General features: G+C 42.7%; 1 protein-coding gene across 2 annotated transcripts; it reads left to right on the plus strand.

Moving 5' to 3' along the window:
• Window positions 1-1267: 1267 nt before the first annotated feature.
• Window positions 1268-7482, plus strand: LOC4345965 (glycerophosphodiester phosphodiesterase GDPDL3). Of its 2 annotated transcripts, none has more exons than XM_015794764.3 (9): window positions 1268-1560; window positions 2062-2355; window positions 3121-3236; window positions 3346-3844; window positions 4800-4841; window positions 4943-5233; window positions 5360-5499; window positions 5845-6337; window positions 6672-7482. In XM_015794764.3, the coding sequence occupies exons 1-9, from the start codon at window positions 1410-1412 to the stop codon at window positions 7049-7051; spliced, it is 2406 nt and encodes an 801-aa protein (XP_015650250.1). In that variant the 5' UTR covers window positions 1268-1409; the 3' UTR covers window positions 7052-7482. The 2 variants fall into 2 exon arrangements, with proteins under 2 accessions (XP_015650250.1, XP_015650251.1); XM_015794765.2 differs by having other exon boundaries at window positions 6741-7482.
• Window positions 7483-16410: the final 8928 nt, after the last annotated feature.

A 16410-nucleotide genomic window follows, 5' to 3' on the forward strand; every position in this document is an offset into this window, starting at 1 on the left:
TATATAAGTAAAGGCCAAAAGACAAGCGGGAAATTAAAGAACAATAGTACTTTATAAACAAACAAGCACCTCTCTATCCCAAGACTTGACACCATTTACCAATAAAAATTATCATGACAATCTAAGTTGGGGTTATCAAATTCTTCGTTATACATTTAACAAGCGCAAGCAAATCCTGCCATTTTCTTTTCAACGTTGATATGTGAGCGCTATGTTGGAAGCGAATCATACTACAACTATGATTTAATTATTTTCGGCCATTCCCACAACTCTACGAGACATAAAACGAGGCAAATTAATTGATTATTAATTATTACAAACATGAACACGGGCGGTCTACTTATGTTTTAATGAAACCTCTATAGAAAAGTTTTTGAAAAAGAAAAGGAACATTCAGTAATTTAGGAAGCCCGCTAACGAAAAACGGAAAAGTTGCCACTGCTAATAGCCCAAACAAACGGTGCTAGCTGCAACATAACAGCTTATAAGTTGATCATAAGTTGGTCAAATACTATTTAAAGGCCAGTTCTTTTCGTTTATGTTTATGCTTATAAACTAAAATTTGAATTTTCAACCTACAATTTAAATGTGATCGTGAGGTTTTTCTCATTATAGTTTATTTTTCAACCTTTACTTTCAAATCGCTAATAACATGTATATAAAAGTTTTATTTACGAATTATTTTTCGTTTGTTAATATGCCGTTTGGACGATGGAGTTCTTAAAAATGAACTGCATCTCATATTTAAAAATAACAGAGGTAGCACGCGGTAAACGATAAAATAAATAAAGTACTCTCTCCGTCTTAAAAAGACTGAATTTTTAGGTTTACATGTCCAACGTTTGACCGTCCATCTTATATGAAATTTTTTTATGATTAGTATTTTCATTATTGTTAGATGATAAAACATGAATAATACTTTATGCATAGCTTATCTTTTTAAATTTTTTCATAATTTTTTTAAATAAGATGAACGGGTCAAATGTTAGACACGGAAATCGTTTTTTTTTTTACGGGGGAGTATACTGATAGCTAGGAGTAACAACCAAACAGTTGGAGACAAGCACGCGGTTCGAGCGAGCGTCGTCTTTGTGGTGCAATTTCTCGGGGGACGCCAAGCCCCGCTCGGTTCACGGGCGTCTCACTGTGCGGTGGGCCCATCCCCAGCCGTCCCCTCGCGGGCCACCACTCTCTGATGCTGACAGGTGGGTCCCACCCTCTCGCCCTCTTCTCCCCTATATATACATATAGTACAAAATCCCCGTGTGCCAAACTGCCAATATTCTCTCTGCCAAACAAAAAAAAAGGAAAAAAAACCACCGCTTTTCGCAGTGCGCTTCTTCTCTCTCCCTCTCTGCTCTGCTCTTCCTGAGCTCCGCGGCAAGGAAGCTTCTGGAAGGTTCTGCGGGATGACGACGAGCAGCTGGGGTGGTGGTGGTGGTGGTGGCGGTGGCGCCGTGCGGCTGTGGTGCTGCGGCCTCCTCCTGATGCTCCTTTCAGGCGGAGGCGGGGGCGGAGGCGCCGCCGCGCAGAGGCCCCCGGCCTACAAGACCCTCTCCGGTAAGCTCTGCTGCCTCCTTCCCCGGTGGCGTGCGGGGAGAGGAGGAGGGGGAAGGGGAGGGGGAGGAAGGTTCTGGCAATCGGCCTTTGAACCTTTCCTCTTGTTTTTGTTCTGTTTCCCTTTTCTCCACGGCATTCAACGACTCTGGTTTGAATGGGTTGGGGTTGGGGTTTTTGCTTTTGAGTTGATTCGTATTATATAGGATTTCTAAGGAGCAATTCCTTTTTCCATGGCTGGAAATCATGTGAGCAGAGCAGCAACTGAGCATATGACCTGGAAATTGTTAGGAGTTTCATAATAAGTTGAGAAATCGCTGCACCGCGCCGGGTTAATTAATTGTTTCTTGTCCTTTTTATCTGCTTAATTACCGATCATTACTTACAGCTCTGTAACTGATAATTATTACCAATTAAAATTATAGTTCTTGGTGTGTTTATGGGTTCTTGCTATTGATGTGTATAGCCTGAATTGAGCAAACCATTGGGCATTTGCTATTGCAGGTAACGCGCCCATCGTCATAGCTGAAGGTGGCTTTTCAGGAGTGTTTCCTGATTCCAGCAAAAATGCCTACGTTTTTGCCTTGTCTTCTACCTCGGGTGACACCGTTTTGTGGTGCAATGTGCAACTAACCAAGGATGGTGTCGGAATTTGCCTCCGGGATTTACTTATGGACAACTGCACCAGTATAAGCCAAGCTTACCGAGCGGGAAAGAAGGCATACCTTGTCAACGGCGAAGAAAAAAAAGGATGGTTTCCTATTGACTATACCATGTCTTCGCTGCAAAGTGTTATCTGTAAGTGTCAACCTATTATTTTTTCAACTCTTCTCCAGGGTTCACCGTTTAGGACCGAAATTTCGGGTTTACCCCTGGGTCCTGGTAGTATGTGCCTCTGATGTTCAAGTTTTTTTAAAAAGAAATTCCCTTTGATCACCAAAACACATGATGGTTTTGCCTCTTAGCTCTTCACATAGACATAGGCACTATATGCTTTGACCGAACTATCACACCATTATGATATTAAAACAGTATTCATGAAGCAATGCACTATTTGGCGTACCTATCATAAAACTGCATGTGTGATGATCTTCTGTTAACTAATGACTCTGATCAACCAAGAAAACCTGTAAATGACGCATGGTAATATTTTTTTTAGGGTGACATATGGTAATTTCTGATCATTGTGTCAATTAAGAAATCTCCCTGGTCTCTTCATTATAACAGCATGGCACAAAAGATACCGAAGTCATTTAGCTCCTCCAGCCACCTTAGCAGCATCAGCTTTCACGTCATACACTGATGTGTCCAGGCCACACTGTGCAGAAATTACCATTTGTAGTTAGGTGGGATCAGTTGGTTAGATTGTGTTAATGACGAGAACTTTTAAAATGTATTTCCGCAATAGGTATTCCACACAATGTGTATTTTGGCTAAAGCACGTGTAGAATTTACTCTGATTTTGATTGGATGATGAAATTCCTCTCTTGAAAGGTGTGATGTGTTGATGTGATTTGTTGCTAACCTGGTATACTTCTGTACTCTTTTTATGCCATTGAACAGTAACACAGGCAATTTGGTCTCGCACCGACAAGTTTGATTTTGCATTCCTTCCCATTCTTCCTGTTACCAATGTGATAGATTTGGCCAAGCCATCTTCTGTTTGGCTGAATATTGAGGTTGACCTACTGCTCTTGCAACTTGAACTTGCAAAAGTTGTTGTTGCTACTTGCTAGCTGTTCATGACTTTGAGTTCCATAGAAGCTAATTTATCTTTCATTCGTGCAGCACGATATTTTCTACAGACAGCATGGTTTGAATATGACAAAATACATCCTTTCAATTCCGAAGGGTGGTTCTGTGCAGTATATCTCATCACCTGAATTGGGTTTTCTCCAAAGTATATCAGGAAGAGTTAATCGCAAAACGAAGCTAGTGTTTCGTTTTCTTGATGCAACCAGTTCTGATCCTTCTTCAAACCAAACATATGGTTCTCTGTTGAGTAATTTGACATTTATTAAGACTGTTGCCTCTGGTATAATGGTTCCCAAGGAGTACATTTGGCCAGTGACAACTAATAACTATATTCAGCCTGCCAAATCAATTGTCAGAGATGCCCACAGTGCAGGTTTAGAAATATATGCTTCTGACTTTGCAAATGATAGAATTATTCCGTATAATTACAGCTATGATCCGTTGGAAGAATATTTGCATTTTGTTGGTAGTGATAACTTCTCTGTTGATGGAGTATTATCTGAGTTCCCACTCACTGCAGCAGCGGCTATTGGTAAGATTCTATCATTATTACTCTAATTACTTATCAAAGTTGGAAAGTTCATCAGTACTCCTCTCTGTAAAAAGTTAGTGAATCTGCAAGCAAAAAAAATTACTAAGAACAAAATTTGTCAATGGATGCTTGATATTTGTTTGATAAGGAACAACACTACTTTCATAGCTTTATACCTAATAATTGGTCACCACCAAAATACTGTGGTTCGTTTGCTCTACTGAAAACTACATAAGCCGATTGGTCAAAAAATGATCATTCAATCCTTTTTCTTTTGGAAAGGAGATGATCATCTGATTTAGTTCTTTCTTTTGTAGTTAGATACTTTACATAAGATCTTGACTGCAAGTAGAAGAAGAATCTAGGATTGTTGACTCAAGTGCTTGCACATGGGAAATTTCTTTTTATCCAGGGGTTGGGTCATTGTTAGCCCAATATAACCACCACAGTTACTGATTTTCCCCTTATCCTTAATGACCAACTTTTCTTTATTTTTTTTAAACATTCTTACAGAGGAGCACAAAGTACGTCATATTGAAGTTTCATCTACAGCATGTCAGTTTTACCATTATAAAATTAGATTCTATCCTCGATATGTTTTAATTTTGTGCTTTTTGGAGGAGCACTGAAGCATTTCCCTGATTTGTAATATAGAGGAATAAATTGTAAAGTTGAATGGGTGATCATAGATAACGATGATCATTGCATCACCAGCATATTTGGCACTGTCTATCATGTAATAATATCCATAAAGCATGTTTGGTTTGGATTCTATAATAATAAAAGGCTATACAAACTTACGTCCTAACTGATTGAAGATTGGATAATTTATGCCTTTTCTGCCCATATACTAACTGATTGCCTTGTACTTCCACCAATCACAATTATGATGCTTTCTTTAATTGTTTGGTGAAGTAGAGTAATAATTAATGCATTTTAATCTCTATGTCTGCAGGTTGTTTCACTAATTTGAATGTAAGCAGTAAGACAGATCATGGTATGTTTCATTTGGGTGCCAAACCTACTGTACAGTAAGACCCATGTTGCTTGATACCCAGAAGTTCTACTTGATCTAATTGCTGTAGTGTTTCTATACAGGGAGCCCATTAATTATCTCGCACAATGGTGCTAGTGGAGACTACCCAGACTGTACGGATTTGGCTTATCAGAAAGCGGTTGATGATGGCGCCGATGTCATTGATTGTTCCATTCAGATGACCAGTGATGGAGTTCCTGTATGCATGAGTTCAATTAATCTGTTTGAGACCACGAATGTTCAGAGAACCCCTTTCAGCAATCGTGCTTCTATCTTTAAAGATATTCAGCCTACTCCAGGAATCTTCACATTCAATCTCACTTGGGCTGATATTAGCAGTAGCGATTTGAGACGTTAGTTTCTTTACCTCACACTTGCTATTTTTTTTCTATTAGAATTTATCTACTCTATCTTGGCAATTAATGTGGATGGCACAATAAATGAAGAAAAATAATCATGCATTTGATCGTTGTCTACAGCCAAGATATCTTCCCCAGAGAGTATATATTATCTTGTAAGGAACCCAGTGCACAAAAATGCGGGAAATTTCTTCAGGTTATCTGACTTTCTAACATTTGCTAAGGATAAAGATTTGTCTGGCATCATGATCATCATAAAGGTGATGCTTCGTCTTGAAGTACTTCATATTCTTGTTAATCTGATCCTTTAGCTTCAAATTTTCTACCGCTTGAATTACATATGCACTATCATCTTCCTTCTGTGGGCAAAAGTTCTTCTGAAAGTTAGCTTTCAATATTTGTAAGACAAACATGAGTTATTAACACAGCCTGTTTTCGGAAGTCTGTGGTGCCTAGTAATAATATATTTTACATTACTACCATATATATCTATATATGTATATGTAAAATTATATTTTCCTCATTCTTGTCACATATTTGGACCAATTTAAAATATTTCCGTATCAGTGGAGCCTTTTACATTGATCAAACCTTTTGTACTGCAGAATGCTGTATTTATGGCAAATTCATTAGGATTTGATGTTGTTGATTCTGTAACCAAAGCCTTAAGTGATGCTGGCTATAATAATCAAACTACCAAAGCCAAGGAGGTTATGATCCAGTCAGAAGATAGTGCTGTTCTTGTCAACCTGAAGCAGCTGGAAACCAAATACAAGCTTGTCTACACTCTCCCATCAACTATCGGGGATGCTTCTGCTTCCTCACTGGTAGATGTGAAGAAATTTGCTGATGCTGTCATTGTTGACAGGGAATCTATTTTCCCCGAGAGCCAGGGCTTTATCATGAAGGAAACAAATCTTGTGAAAGATCTCCGTTCTGCTGGGCTAGCTATCTATGCACAGGTGTTCCGGAATGAGTTTGTATCACCACCTTGGGATTTCTTTTCAGATGTAACAGTGGAAATCAATAGCTATGTCCAGTCAGTTAATATTGATGGCATCATAACTGATTTTCCGAAAACAGTCAGAAGATACAAAAGTAAGTGTCATTTTCTGTATCCAATTATCCATAAGGTTCTATTATTTCAACTCTTGCATGTCTTAGATATGATGAAAATGAAATGTTCGTTCAGCTGATCACGCCTAGTATACATTAACTCTAATGGAGGAAACAAGTACAAAAGAATAAGGAAATATCAACTTTGCAGCTCCATTTAACCACCAGCAAATTGTGTACTGACATCTTGCTAATCTAACATGGTTTTTATCACCTAGACACAATTATCCTGTGTACTGCCATCTCGCTAATCTAACATATTTTAGATAAAGCAAATATTTGTCTTGTTACTTGAATTGTGTTATGTTTTGCACAGTAATTTATCCTGGCCATATTATGGTGTCACTCACTGTTGCTGCTTGCACGCATGCTGTCCTGTTGGCAGTGAACTCCTGTACCGGTCTGGGAGTTAACATGCCTTCATACATGAATCCTGCGGAAATTGGCGGCCTAGCGCAGCTACTCAACGGCAGCCAAGCCCAGCCACCAGCTCTGGCACCAATGCCGGTACTGAACTCATCAGACGTCACTGAACCGCCGTTCCCTTCTGCCGCGCCGAAGAATGCACCTGGCGGCGCTGCCAATGGGAGCACCCCTGCACCCGGTGCGTCGCCGTCAGGCTCTCAGGCCGCTGCTGTCATGAGAGCCGGCATTCTACCGATGGTGACGGCGCTCTTCGCGTCTCTGCTCATCTGAGCTGACATCCTCAGTTGAAGCTGTGTAATTGGTTGTTCAGAGTTCAGTTATCACACTTTCCATTGGATTGGGAAAGCTATTTATTGTCTGTCAATGCTGTGCTGCTAGGAATCCAGTAGCTGTTTTGGTAGGGAAACATCTGAATATCCGTTTCTTCCTGCTGTATAAATCTGTTTATAGGACAAAGGCTACAAATATATTCTAGCAAGCACTGAACTACTGAATGAATGAAGCCGTAAGTGTAACTAGTAGTGTACATTGCTGACTGAGCTGGAAGCTTCAGTGTAATGTTGTAATTAATCTCATCTCCTGTCTGAAGAGATGCATTTTGTATGTGTTCAGAGGTGCAGGATTTCCTTTGAACTTACTAGACGTGGCCCTAATTTTGTTTTAACTGAATAAATGTGGGTGAAATCTGTAGCATGAGATCACAATCTTGTCTCTCTCAAATTCTCTCTGAAATTATCTCAGGATTATTGGTTCTGAGCCAGATGGTGGGGGAAATAAAGGAGAAAACGTCCTCACCTCATCAGGGTCGTTTCGACGAGCATCAACAGCGAGCCTCTCGCCGGAGACGACGACGGCGCCGCCGCCGCCGCCGCCACAGGAGAATCTGGTCGAGAAGGCCAAGCGGGGCGGAAGCATCTGGAACATTCTAGAAGGCCGGCCTCCTCCTGCTTCACGCTCTAATAGTCTATAACCCCGTGATTCCGTGGTTTGGGCCTTCGCGCCCCTGGCTTCCGAGAGCGCCGCGGGGGAGGAAGTTTAATACCATACCAGAAACCGAGCGAGGGTTTCTTCAGCTTATATAAGCACAGGCTGTGGCGCTTCGGCCGTACCCGACGGGTTTTTACTTATTAGAAGCTAATAATGTTCTTACTCATCCTTAGCTCTTGCAGATATGCCTCTGGAGGCTTTTTTTTAGTGCCCTTGCACCTTCTGAAATCTTACGTTTAGGTCCTTATATCTAGAGATGGCAATGGGAACCCATAACCCGATACCCGACGGGTTTTTACTCTATTAGGAGCTAATCGTGTTCTAACTCTTATACTAATGGGTTTACTGATGGGCGAAAACTCTTAACCATTGGGTACGTGGATATGGGTCCGTTCTTTACCACCCGTACCCACCAACCCGTGGGTGAAAAAAACTCGTTGATTGAGCCTAAAACTATGAGGAATATAAGTCTCAATGACTACTAAATCATAGCATAAAACTCATTTCACATCTTAAATATTGTTCTAGTCTAGTTATATGACATTGTTATTAGATTTCTTGATTATGTAATATGGTTGTATAATTTTTTTTACTCGCCTTTGAACGGTAATGTTAATAGCATTGCTGCTAGAGAAAATATTGATGGTTTACAACTCTAATATGGCTAATTACAGTACAAAACTATAAATGCTACAAGTCAATTATATGGGTATGGATACCCGTTACCCGCATGGGTGTGAGTGTGGATATGGGGACGATTTTGTACCCGTGACGGGTGTGGGTATTTAAGTGGGGATATTTAGACATTACGAGTGTGGGTATGGGGCAAGGGAACCCGATGGGTATGCACCCGTTACCATCTCTACTTATATCTCTTGGTCCCTGGAGGTATTTTTTTACTAATTTACGTGCTGGTCCTTAGCTCTTGCAGATATGCCCTTGGAGGCATTTTTTTGTGCCCTTGCACCTTCTGAAATCTTACGTTTAGGTCCTTCTATCTCTTCCATTCTTTTAACATATACCATCTAGTTACCTTTTTAATCTTTTACTTGTAAGCTTTGGCCCCTCGCAACATTTTGTTCTTCACATATATCCTTCTGGCATCTAACAATCTTTCAAATAAACCCTTTCATCTTTTATATCTCAGGGTCGTAGCTACAACCGGTTTAACTTGTATGAATTAGTCCAGTTATTTGGCGATGGTTTGTGAACTAGCCACGAGGAGCATACAGCCTGTACGTATGGCCTTGATGACCAAAATATATCTGTAGAAAATGTAAAATTATAGTACAGTTGCACGCCATTCTTCCAGCCAAGCATTTAATAAAATATCACCGTTAATTGTCCTTCAATGGAAGCTGGGGATATCTCAATTTATCACAAAAATAATCAAATGCGAAAATATCCATATCAAATAGTATGAGGTAGGTGTTGACGCGAAAAACACGCACTGGCCTGAGAGATCTGCTTAACTCTGCTTAACTCTGCAGGTCCAAAGAATTGCCTTTGGGTTCTGAGCGTGCCAGCTGGTTTGATCCTGCAACCAACAAGATAGAAAAAAGGGCAAAGAGTTAAATCCATCAACGATAGGGGATTGACAGGATTGCCAATGACGTATCGTCAGAGGCCATGCCGATGTAACTTGCGTCAGATCGACAGAGGCAGATGAAAACTTGGAGATTGTTTGGTGTACTCGATCGGCTGTAGATGTTAGCGATACGTAATCCATACAATGGGATACGCTTAGATCGAGTGATTGGGATAGATCGGTAGCTGCACTGAGACAGTATAAATCACTCCATATCTAAATGTGCCCCAAAGCAAGGATTATGCATGCTCATAGCATAGCCGATAGGACAAACCTAACTTGCATCGGCTAATACTCCAATACTGCCTTATACCAAGATATCAGCACAGATGAAATATGTAAAACTGAAACCAATCTAGCAAGCAGGATGAACCTAGCAGATTAATAGGAAGCTTAATATACTTTAAATAGATGAGATCTTGATATAAGAGGCATATTTAGACTATCCAGAACCAGATAAGGAAGCAAGACGACTAAATCAGGTAAGGTCGGCTAAAACTCCGATGCTATCTCTATTAGCAATCAAAGAAGGAACTAGATAAAACGTTTCAAGACAGTACTTAACAGATCGAACCTAACCGATGTAGCATTAAGCGTGGAAAGAAACATAACGATGTAGCATTAAGCGTGGAAAGAAACATAAGATCTAATCAAATCGATGAAAACCCATTCAAGATTTTAGATACACCGCATAGTCTAGCTTGATATCGAAGCCTAAGCTTATCGGCCGTTTTCGATGATAGAGGCTAGCCGATGAAGCTTAAATGACGAGATCAATCTAGATTATGCGGTATATATGATAACTCGGTGGTTTACGTAGGCAGGATTAGAGTGTCATGAATATGTAAGCACTAATCCCGAGAACGCAAGCCGCCATAACAAGCTTTACCTCTTCGTCGGAGATCGAACCCGATGCAGCCCAACTCGAAAGCAAAAACTCGAAACAATAAAAATAGAAAAGGGTGGTGATGCGCTGAAGTATATTGAACTGTCGTCCTTTGATTATTTGGTGTCGGGTCATATTTATACCCAAAGTACATAATATGTCCTTACTGGACACAGCTCTTTATATCTAACACAATTTAAAATACGAATGAGTCCTTCAGGTGGACCCTTACCAAAATATCTCTAAGGAAACTAGAAAATGTCCTAATTAATAGATACAATTGCCCTTTCTAAGACTCCAATCCTTGCGTGGCAATAGCTATGAAGTGCTTCAACCAATCCGATGACGGACGTGGGACCATCTTTCCCGAGACTGGTTGCATTGGCTTACCTTCGTCGGATCTGGCGCTTTGCTGATATGTGGCAGTCGATACCGCCTATAGCCGATGCTGCTCGTAACCTATACGTATTCTGCTTTCTCGAACAGGATTTCTCCAAATGGGCTTCGTTTCTAACTTCGAATCCAGCTCATGGTATTACCAAATTTGGTCGTTAACAGTAGGTTAACTGGAAACGTATCTTATGCATAGAAGCCTTTGCGCGTACACACTGTGCACACCAACTACCAATTTTCATAAAAAAATTCTAATAAAAATTGGACATGTACTTTCAATAGTATTATATCTATGTGTAAAGTTTTATCTTCAAATTTACTATATATAAAGGGTAAAAAAAGAAAAAAAATTCTAACACATTTATACTCTTAAATCTATCAGAATTTTTATATTTTGTATTTTAACTGTAACAAGAAAAATAAAAATTCTGACATATAAGAGAAGATCATGGAGACACCAAGAATTCTACGGAATTCCTATGGAATGACTGGCCGAAGAAAAGAAGATATTGGAGGAAAATTAACACGCCGTAGGTTTAACCCGACGGAAACTTTCTTTGAGTCCTCCATGTCTCTGTACGTAAATTTATACTATGTCTTTCACGTGGCTAAAATATCCTTTCATTCAATTTTTCTTATATTTTTCAACCCCTGTTTTATATTCTCGTGTTTTCTCAACCCTGTAATTCAGAGAGAGCCTAAGGGCATCTACAATATAAGCCATATCAAGGGTGTCATTACTAACTGAAGCCACTCTTAGAGACACCCATCTCTCAATGAGGGATACTCGCAGCTGGGCTTTCAAAATATCAAGTAACCGAGAGGTACTCCAGCTTACGAGATACCCCAACCCACGTAACCACGATTATGTATTTCCTTCTCTATTCCTAGCCCACCGAGCACCCACCAGCTTCTCCCTTTCTCTTCTCTTTTCTTCGCCGCTTTGATCCCATCGCCGTGATCGCCGCTTCTTGATCCTCTGCCTCCTCGCCCTCCGCAGTAGTCGCAACCACCGCCTCCCTCCTCACCCTCCGCAGAAGTAGCCGTCGTCGCTGCCTCCCTCCTCGCCCTCCCGGGCACCACTGCTTCCTCCCTCCTCGTCCTCCCTAGTGGCTGACTCCATCTCTCTATCCCACTGTCGCCGCTCTCGCCCTCTCTCCCGGCAGCCGCCGCCGTTCTTACTCTCTCTCTCTCGTTGGCGCTCTGCCCCTCTCTATCCCGTCGGTCATTATCGCCTCTTTCTCCTGCCCTTTCCCTCTCTCTCCCACCGCCACCGCTCGCCTCTCTCTCGCTCTCTATCCCCTTGGCCGTTGCCGCTTTCTCCCGCTGCTCGTTGCTGTCCACCTAGCTAGCTAGCAGCCGGATCCACTCTCTCACGTCCTTCCTCTCCCGCCGCCTCTCTCCCTCTTTGCACGGCGAGCGGCACGCGGGGCGTGGTGGCGACGGCGCGATGGTTGCTGCATCCCCTCTCCCTCCGCCAGTCACCGCCTCACTCTCCCTCCGTGGCTGGTCAGGAGGCCAGATCCGGTCGGCCGTGCTGTCCCTAGGTCGTCGTCGTCGCGAATCCGTCTTTGCGGGGCTGCCAACGGCTCCTCCACCACCTCGCTGCCTCGCACCATCGCTGATGAGCAGGGGAGACGGAGAGAAGACGAGCGCGATGACACCAAGGAGGAGGGAGCAGCAGTGGAGATGAGGGTGGAACTGAAAAAACGGGGGGAGGGGAGAGCGGTGTCCACAGGCTCTTTACCCGGCCATGGCCGACCCAGCGTAGCTCCTCGCCTGGTCCCCTAGCCGAGGAGCTCGTAGAGCCGCGTCCCTTGTAGAGCAGACACGCGTCTCTGCCGAGGGACGGTGCGGCCAAGCTTGAAATTAGACGAGAGCCGAACGCCGTGAGCCAGAGCCACGCGCCGAGCTACCCATGGTACATGGCCTATCGGTTGCTAGCTAGCTTGATCACCTCAAACTCAAACCCGTCTTAATTGGCCCTCCGATCCTCAGGGCTCCACCACCTCAACAATATCCCCATGGACGGCCTTGCGTTGCGCAGGTACGGGCCTACCGATCGGCTGGGAGATTGTCTGCGCCTGTCTCCGGGTCCGAGGTCGTCGCGCGCGGTCGTTTTCGAGGTGGCCGAGGTTTCTCTCGCGGCGCGCGGGGTGCATTGCACAAACACGCGTACCCAAATACGCAATGGTGCTAGGTAAGCTGCATTATTGGTGGTTGGCGTGGTAGTGGTGGCCACTGCTGGTGAGGCCGACCGGCCTCCTTGTCATGAGCCAAAGGGAGGCACGAACGAACAGTTGGAACGTTCTGGAAGAACGTCGGCGTACGTGGACACGTCACACGTACAAGTGAGATTGAGCAGACGTACGGTAGTGTGTATACTTCTCCGTTTCATATTACTAGATGTTTTGGCTTCTCTACTCTTAGCTAGGGCCCTATTTAGTTATCGTATAAAAACTTTACACACTGTCACGTCGAACGTTTGAATACCTTTGTGAAGTATTAAATATATGCTAAAAAAATAACTAATTACACAGATTGCGATTAATTTGTGTCACGAATATTTTAAATCTAATTGCTCCATGATTTGATAATGTGGTACTATAGTAAACATTTACTAATGATGAATTAATTAGGCTTAATAAATTTGTCTTGTTGTTTATCGATGGATTCTGTAATTAGTTTTTCTATTAGTGCCCGAATACCGCATGCGACACCCTATATAATACTGATGTGACACGCCAAAATTTTACATCCCTGAATCTAAACACACCCTAGGTTAACTAACAAAAATTTTCACAATTTGACCCTTTGCAAAAACTATTTTTACAAATGAACCGTCACCAAAACTTATTTCAAAAATAACCCTTGGCGCTGAACTTAGACACCTCAGCACCAAATAGCGTGGCGCTGAATATGCGTTGGCACGCTGACTTAGTCTCCCATCCACGGTGGCACGGCATTCAGCGCTAGTTAACATGGCGCTGAGATGTCTAAGTTCAGCGCCAGGTGATTTGACGCTGACCAAAAGAGTCATTTTTAAAATAAGTTTTGGCAGCGGTTCATTTGTAAAAAAAAAGTTTTTGCAAAGGGTCAAATTGTGAAAATTTCAGGTTAACTAATATCCATGAGTTTGTACCCATATATATAACACATTCATTGATTTTTGCATGGATCCATTCAAAATCAGAACGTCTTATAGCGTGAAATAGAGAAAGTAACTTGGTAGAGGTTGTTTGGTTGACATACCCATATTGTCAAAGCTTGCCATACTTCATTTAGCTAACATGTGTAATATGTTGATAATAAAATTGAAGCCATACTTCAGCCATAGGAAAGCAAGCTTACCATACTTTTATTAGCCAATAACATATGGGATTCACATCATGGTGAAGGAATCTTGTCATAAGTATGACACGAACCTGGCTAAGTTAAGCTGTGGCATGGTAAGGTAAATTGTGGTAGTGAACCAAACAATTCCTACATATTCAGAGAAGATTGGTGATAGCTTCAGTATCAATAATGCATGCCAATGTTTAAGTGAAAAGATCTTTTATTTCCGCTGCGTTCGTTGTGTGGTGTATACCCCTACATGATAGTGGGGGAGTACTACTAGTACTAGCTTTTTGGTTTGCTATCATACTGAGAAATATGGGCAAGTTATAATTGGCAATGCTAATATTTTAGTAATACATGTGTCTAATAGATAAAATATTGATAGTAAACTAAATATTACCGATTTATTATTTTAAAATGCCAATATTCTCGTAGGTTACGATATTTCAGCTTCAAACCGGTTCTGAATATCCTTGTACGTGATATTTACTTCTTCCATTCCAAAAAGGCAAAATTTGCTACAGGACACTTAAAAAACGTGTAATTAGCCGTGGGACACCGCAAAAATATGAATTGGCTGTAAGACGTCGCAAAAGAGTGATAATTAGCAACTAGACACTAGAGACATTATTTTATTATTTTTAGTGGAAACGAAGAGAGAAACAATTAAAAAAGACCAGATTGCCCTACGTGCGCCCAGGATGTCAGTCTCTCCTCTATTTTCTTTCCTCTTCCTCCCGACGATTGTTCTTCCCGTCCGACGACGCATCCCCGGCGCAGCTCGCGCAGCTCGGCGTTCCCGGAGCAGTCGGGCGTCGCCGCGGCAGCCAGCGGCGTCGGCAGCGGCGTCGTTGGTGGCGAGCCGTGCCGGCCGGCCGCTCCCCACGGCTCTCAGGCAGAGCGGCGGTGACCCCCGCCACACGCCCTGCATCGCCAGCGTGGACACCGGCTGCGTGTATGCCCACGCATCTGTGTCCTCGCACCAGCCCAGCTCCAGCGTCCCCGCTGCCGTTGCCGCCGCCGCGTCATCTGCCGCCCGCCTCACCACGCAGCGCCCCGTCAGCGGGTGGAACAGCACGGTGTACGGTCTCGCGTCGTCGTAGCCAGGCCCTGCATGCATCGCATCGCCGGCGACCCCATCGGTTAGAAACGCGACGTTCGTGCACGACATTGAGCCGGTCACCGAAGAAGACATTGCCGTCATCGTCGGCGCAGCACCACCCGGGCTAGCTCACGCTGTTCTCCCCGAGGCTGTCTGGCCCTGAACGACTCGATCAGCATGAGGTCAAGGAACCCCGGGTTGTTCGCCTCGACGCCGGCGACCGCGTCGGCGAGGCCGTGGGCGAGTAGCGAGCGCCGCCGCGAACGTCGCAGGTGGGGGCGAACAGGACAACAGCAGCGTGCGACATGCCATTCTGGTTCTGCCGGGTGAGGCGGAGGGGGCCGGCGTACGCAGCGCCGACGGAGAGAGTGCGCAGCACAACGAGGAGGCTGGAGAGGGAGTGCTCGCGGCCAGGGGCATTTTAGTACTTTTAACGCTCTTTCTCTCTCCATTTTCACCGGAAATAATAAAATAATGTCTCCAGTGTCCAGTAGCCAATTACCACTCTTTTGCGATATCCTACAGCCAATTCACGTTTTTGCGGTGTCCCACGGCTAATTACATGTTTTTTGAGTGTCCTGTAGCAAATTTTGCCTTCCAAAAAAAACTCAATTCTTAGGTTTCTATGTCTAACGTTTGACCGTCCGTCTTATTTGAAAAAAAATATGAAAAAATTTAAAAAAATAAGTCATGCATAAAATATTATTTATGCTTTATCATCTAGCAATAATAAATATACTAATCATAAAAAAAATTTTATATAAAATAAACGGTCAAACATTGGACACGGAAATCTAAGAATTAATTCTTTTTGATCGGAGGGAGTAAGGTTGTGGTAGGCTACACACGTACGGCAAATTAATGAATGATTTTCTTTTCTTTTCAGGGAACAGTGCTACATTTAACATGGCCGTCGTCGTCGATGGTCGATCAACCGATGGACTGAAAGAGATAATTATTGACACACCAACAAATGTACGTTCATACTTTCTAAAAAAAATGTACGTATACGTTCATTAATTCGCTACTCCTAGCTGGTTAGCTGTTGATCATATCGAATAAGCGGTAATCTGCCAACCATATTTTTAATCCTGTTACGACCTGAGGCAGGCACATGTACATACTATAGTTTTCTTCCGTTCCAAAATATTCCACATAACACATTCTAATAATACTATAAAGTTAAAAATATCTTTTAAAATAAATAAACCTCCTGTTCATCGGCCTACCATGTAAAAACTCAAAATATTAACATGTTTACGTAATTTTGTAACTGGTGATCGAAAGCGGCTAGCTAGCAGCCTAGCTATCTAAACGAATCCAACCTCTTAATT

The sequence above is a fragment of the Oryza sativa genome, chromosome 8 (genome assembly GCF_034140825.1).
Source record: "Oryza sativa Japonica Group chromosome 8, ASM3414082v1".
Taxonomy (NCBI): Eukaryota; Viridiplantae; Streptophyta; class Magnoliopsida; order Poales; family Poaceae; genus Oryza; species Oryza sativa.

Bases quoted from the DNA above. Each gene is read 5' to 3' on its own strand.
- LOC4345965 (XM_015794764.3), top strand. From the start codon at position 1,410: ATGACGACGAGCAGCTGGGGTGGTGGTGGTGGTGGTGGCGGTGGCGCC. The intron at 3,845-4,799 runs GTAAGATTCTAT...CTATGTCTGCAG, and splicing joins CACTGCAGCAGCGGCTATTG to GTTGTTTCACTAATTTGAAT. The intron at 5,234-5,359 runs GTTAGTTTCTTT...CGTTGTCTACAG, and splicing joins TAGCAGTAGCGATTTGAGAC to CCAAGATATCTTCCCCAGAG.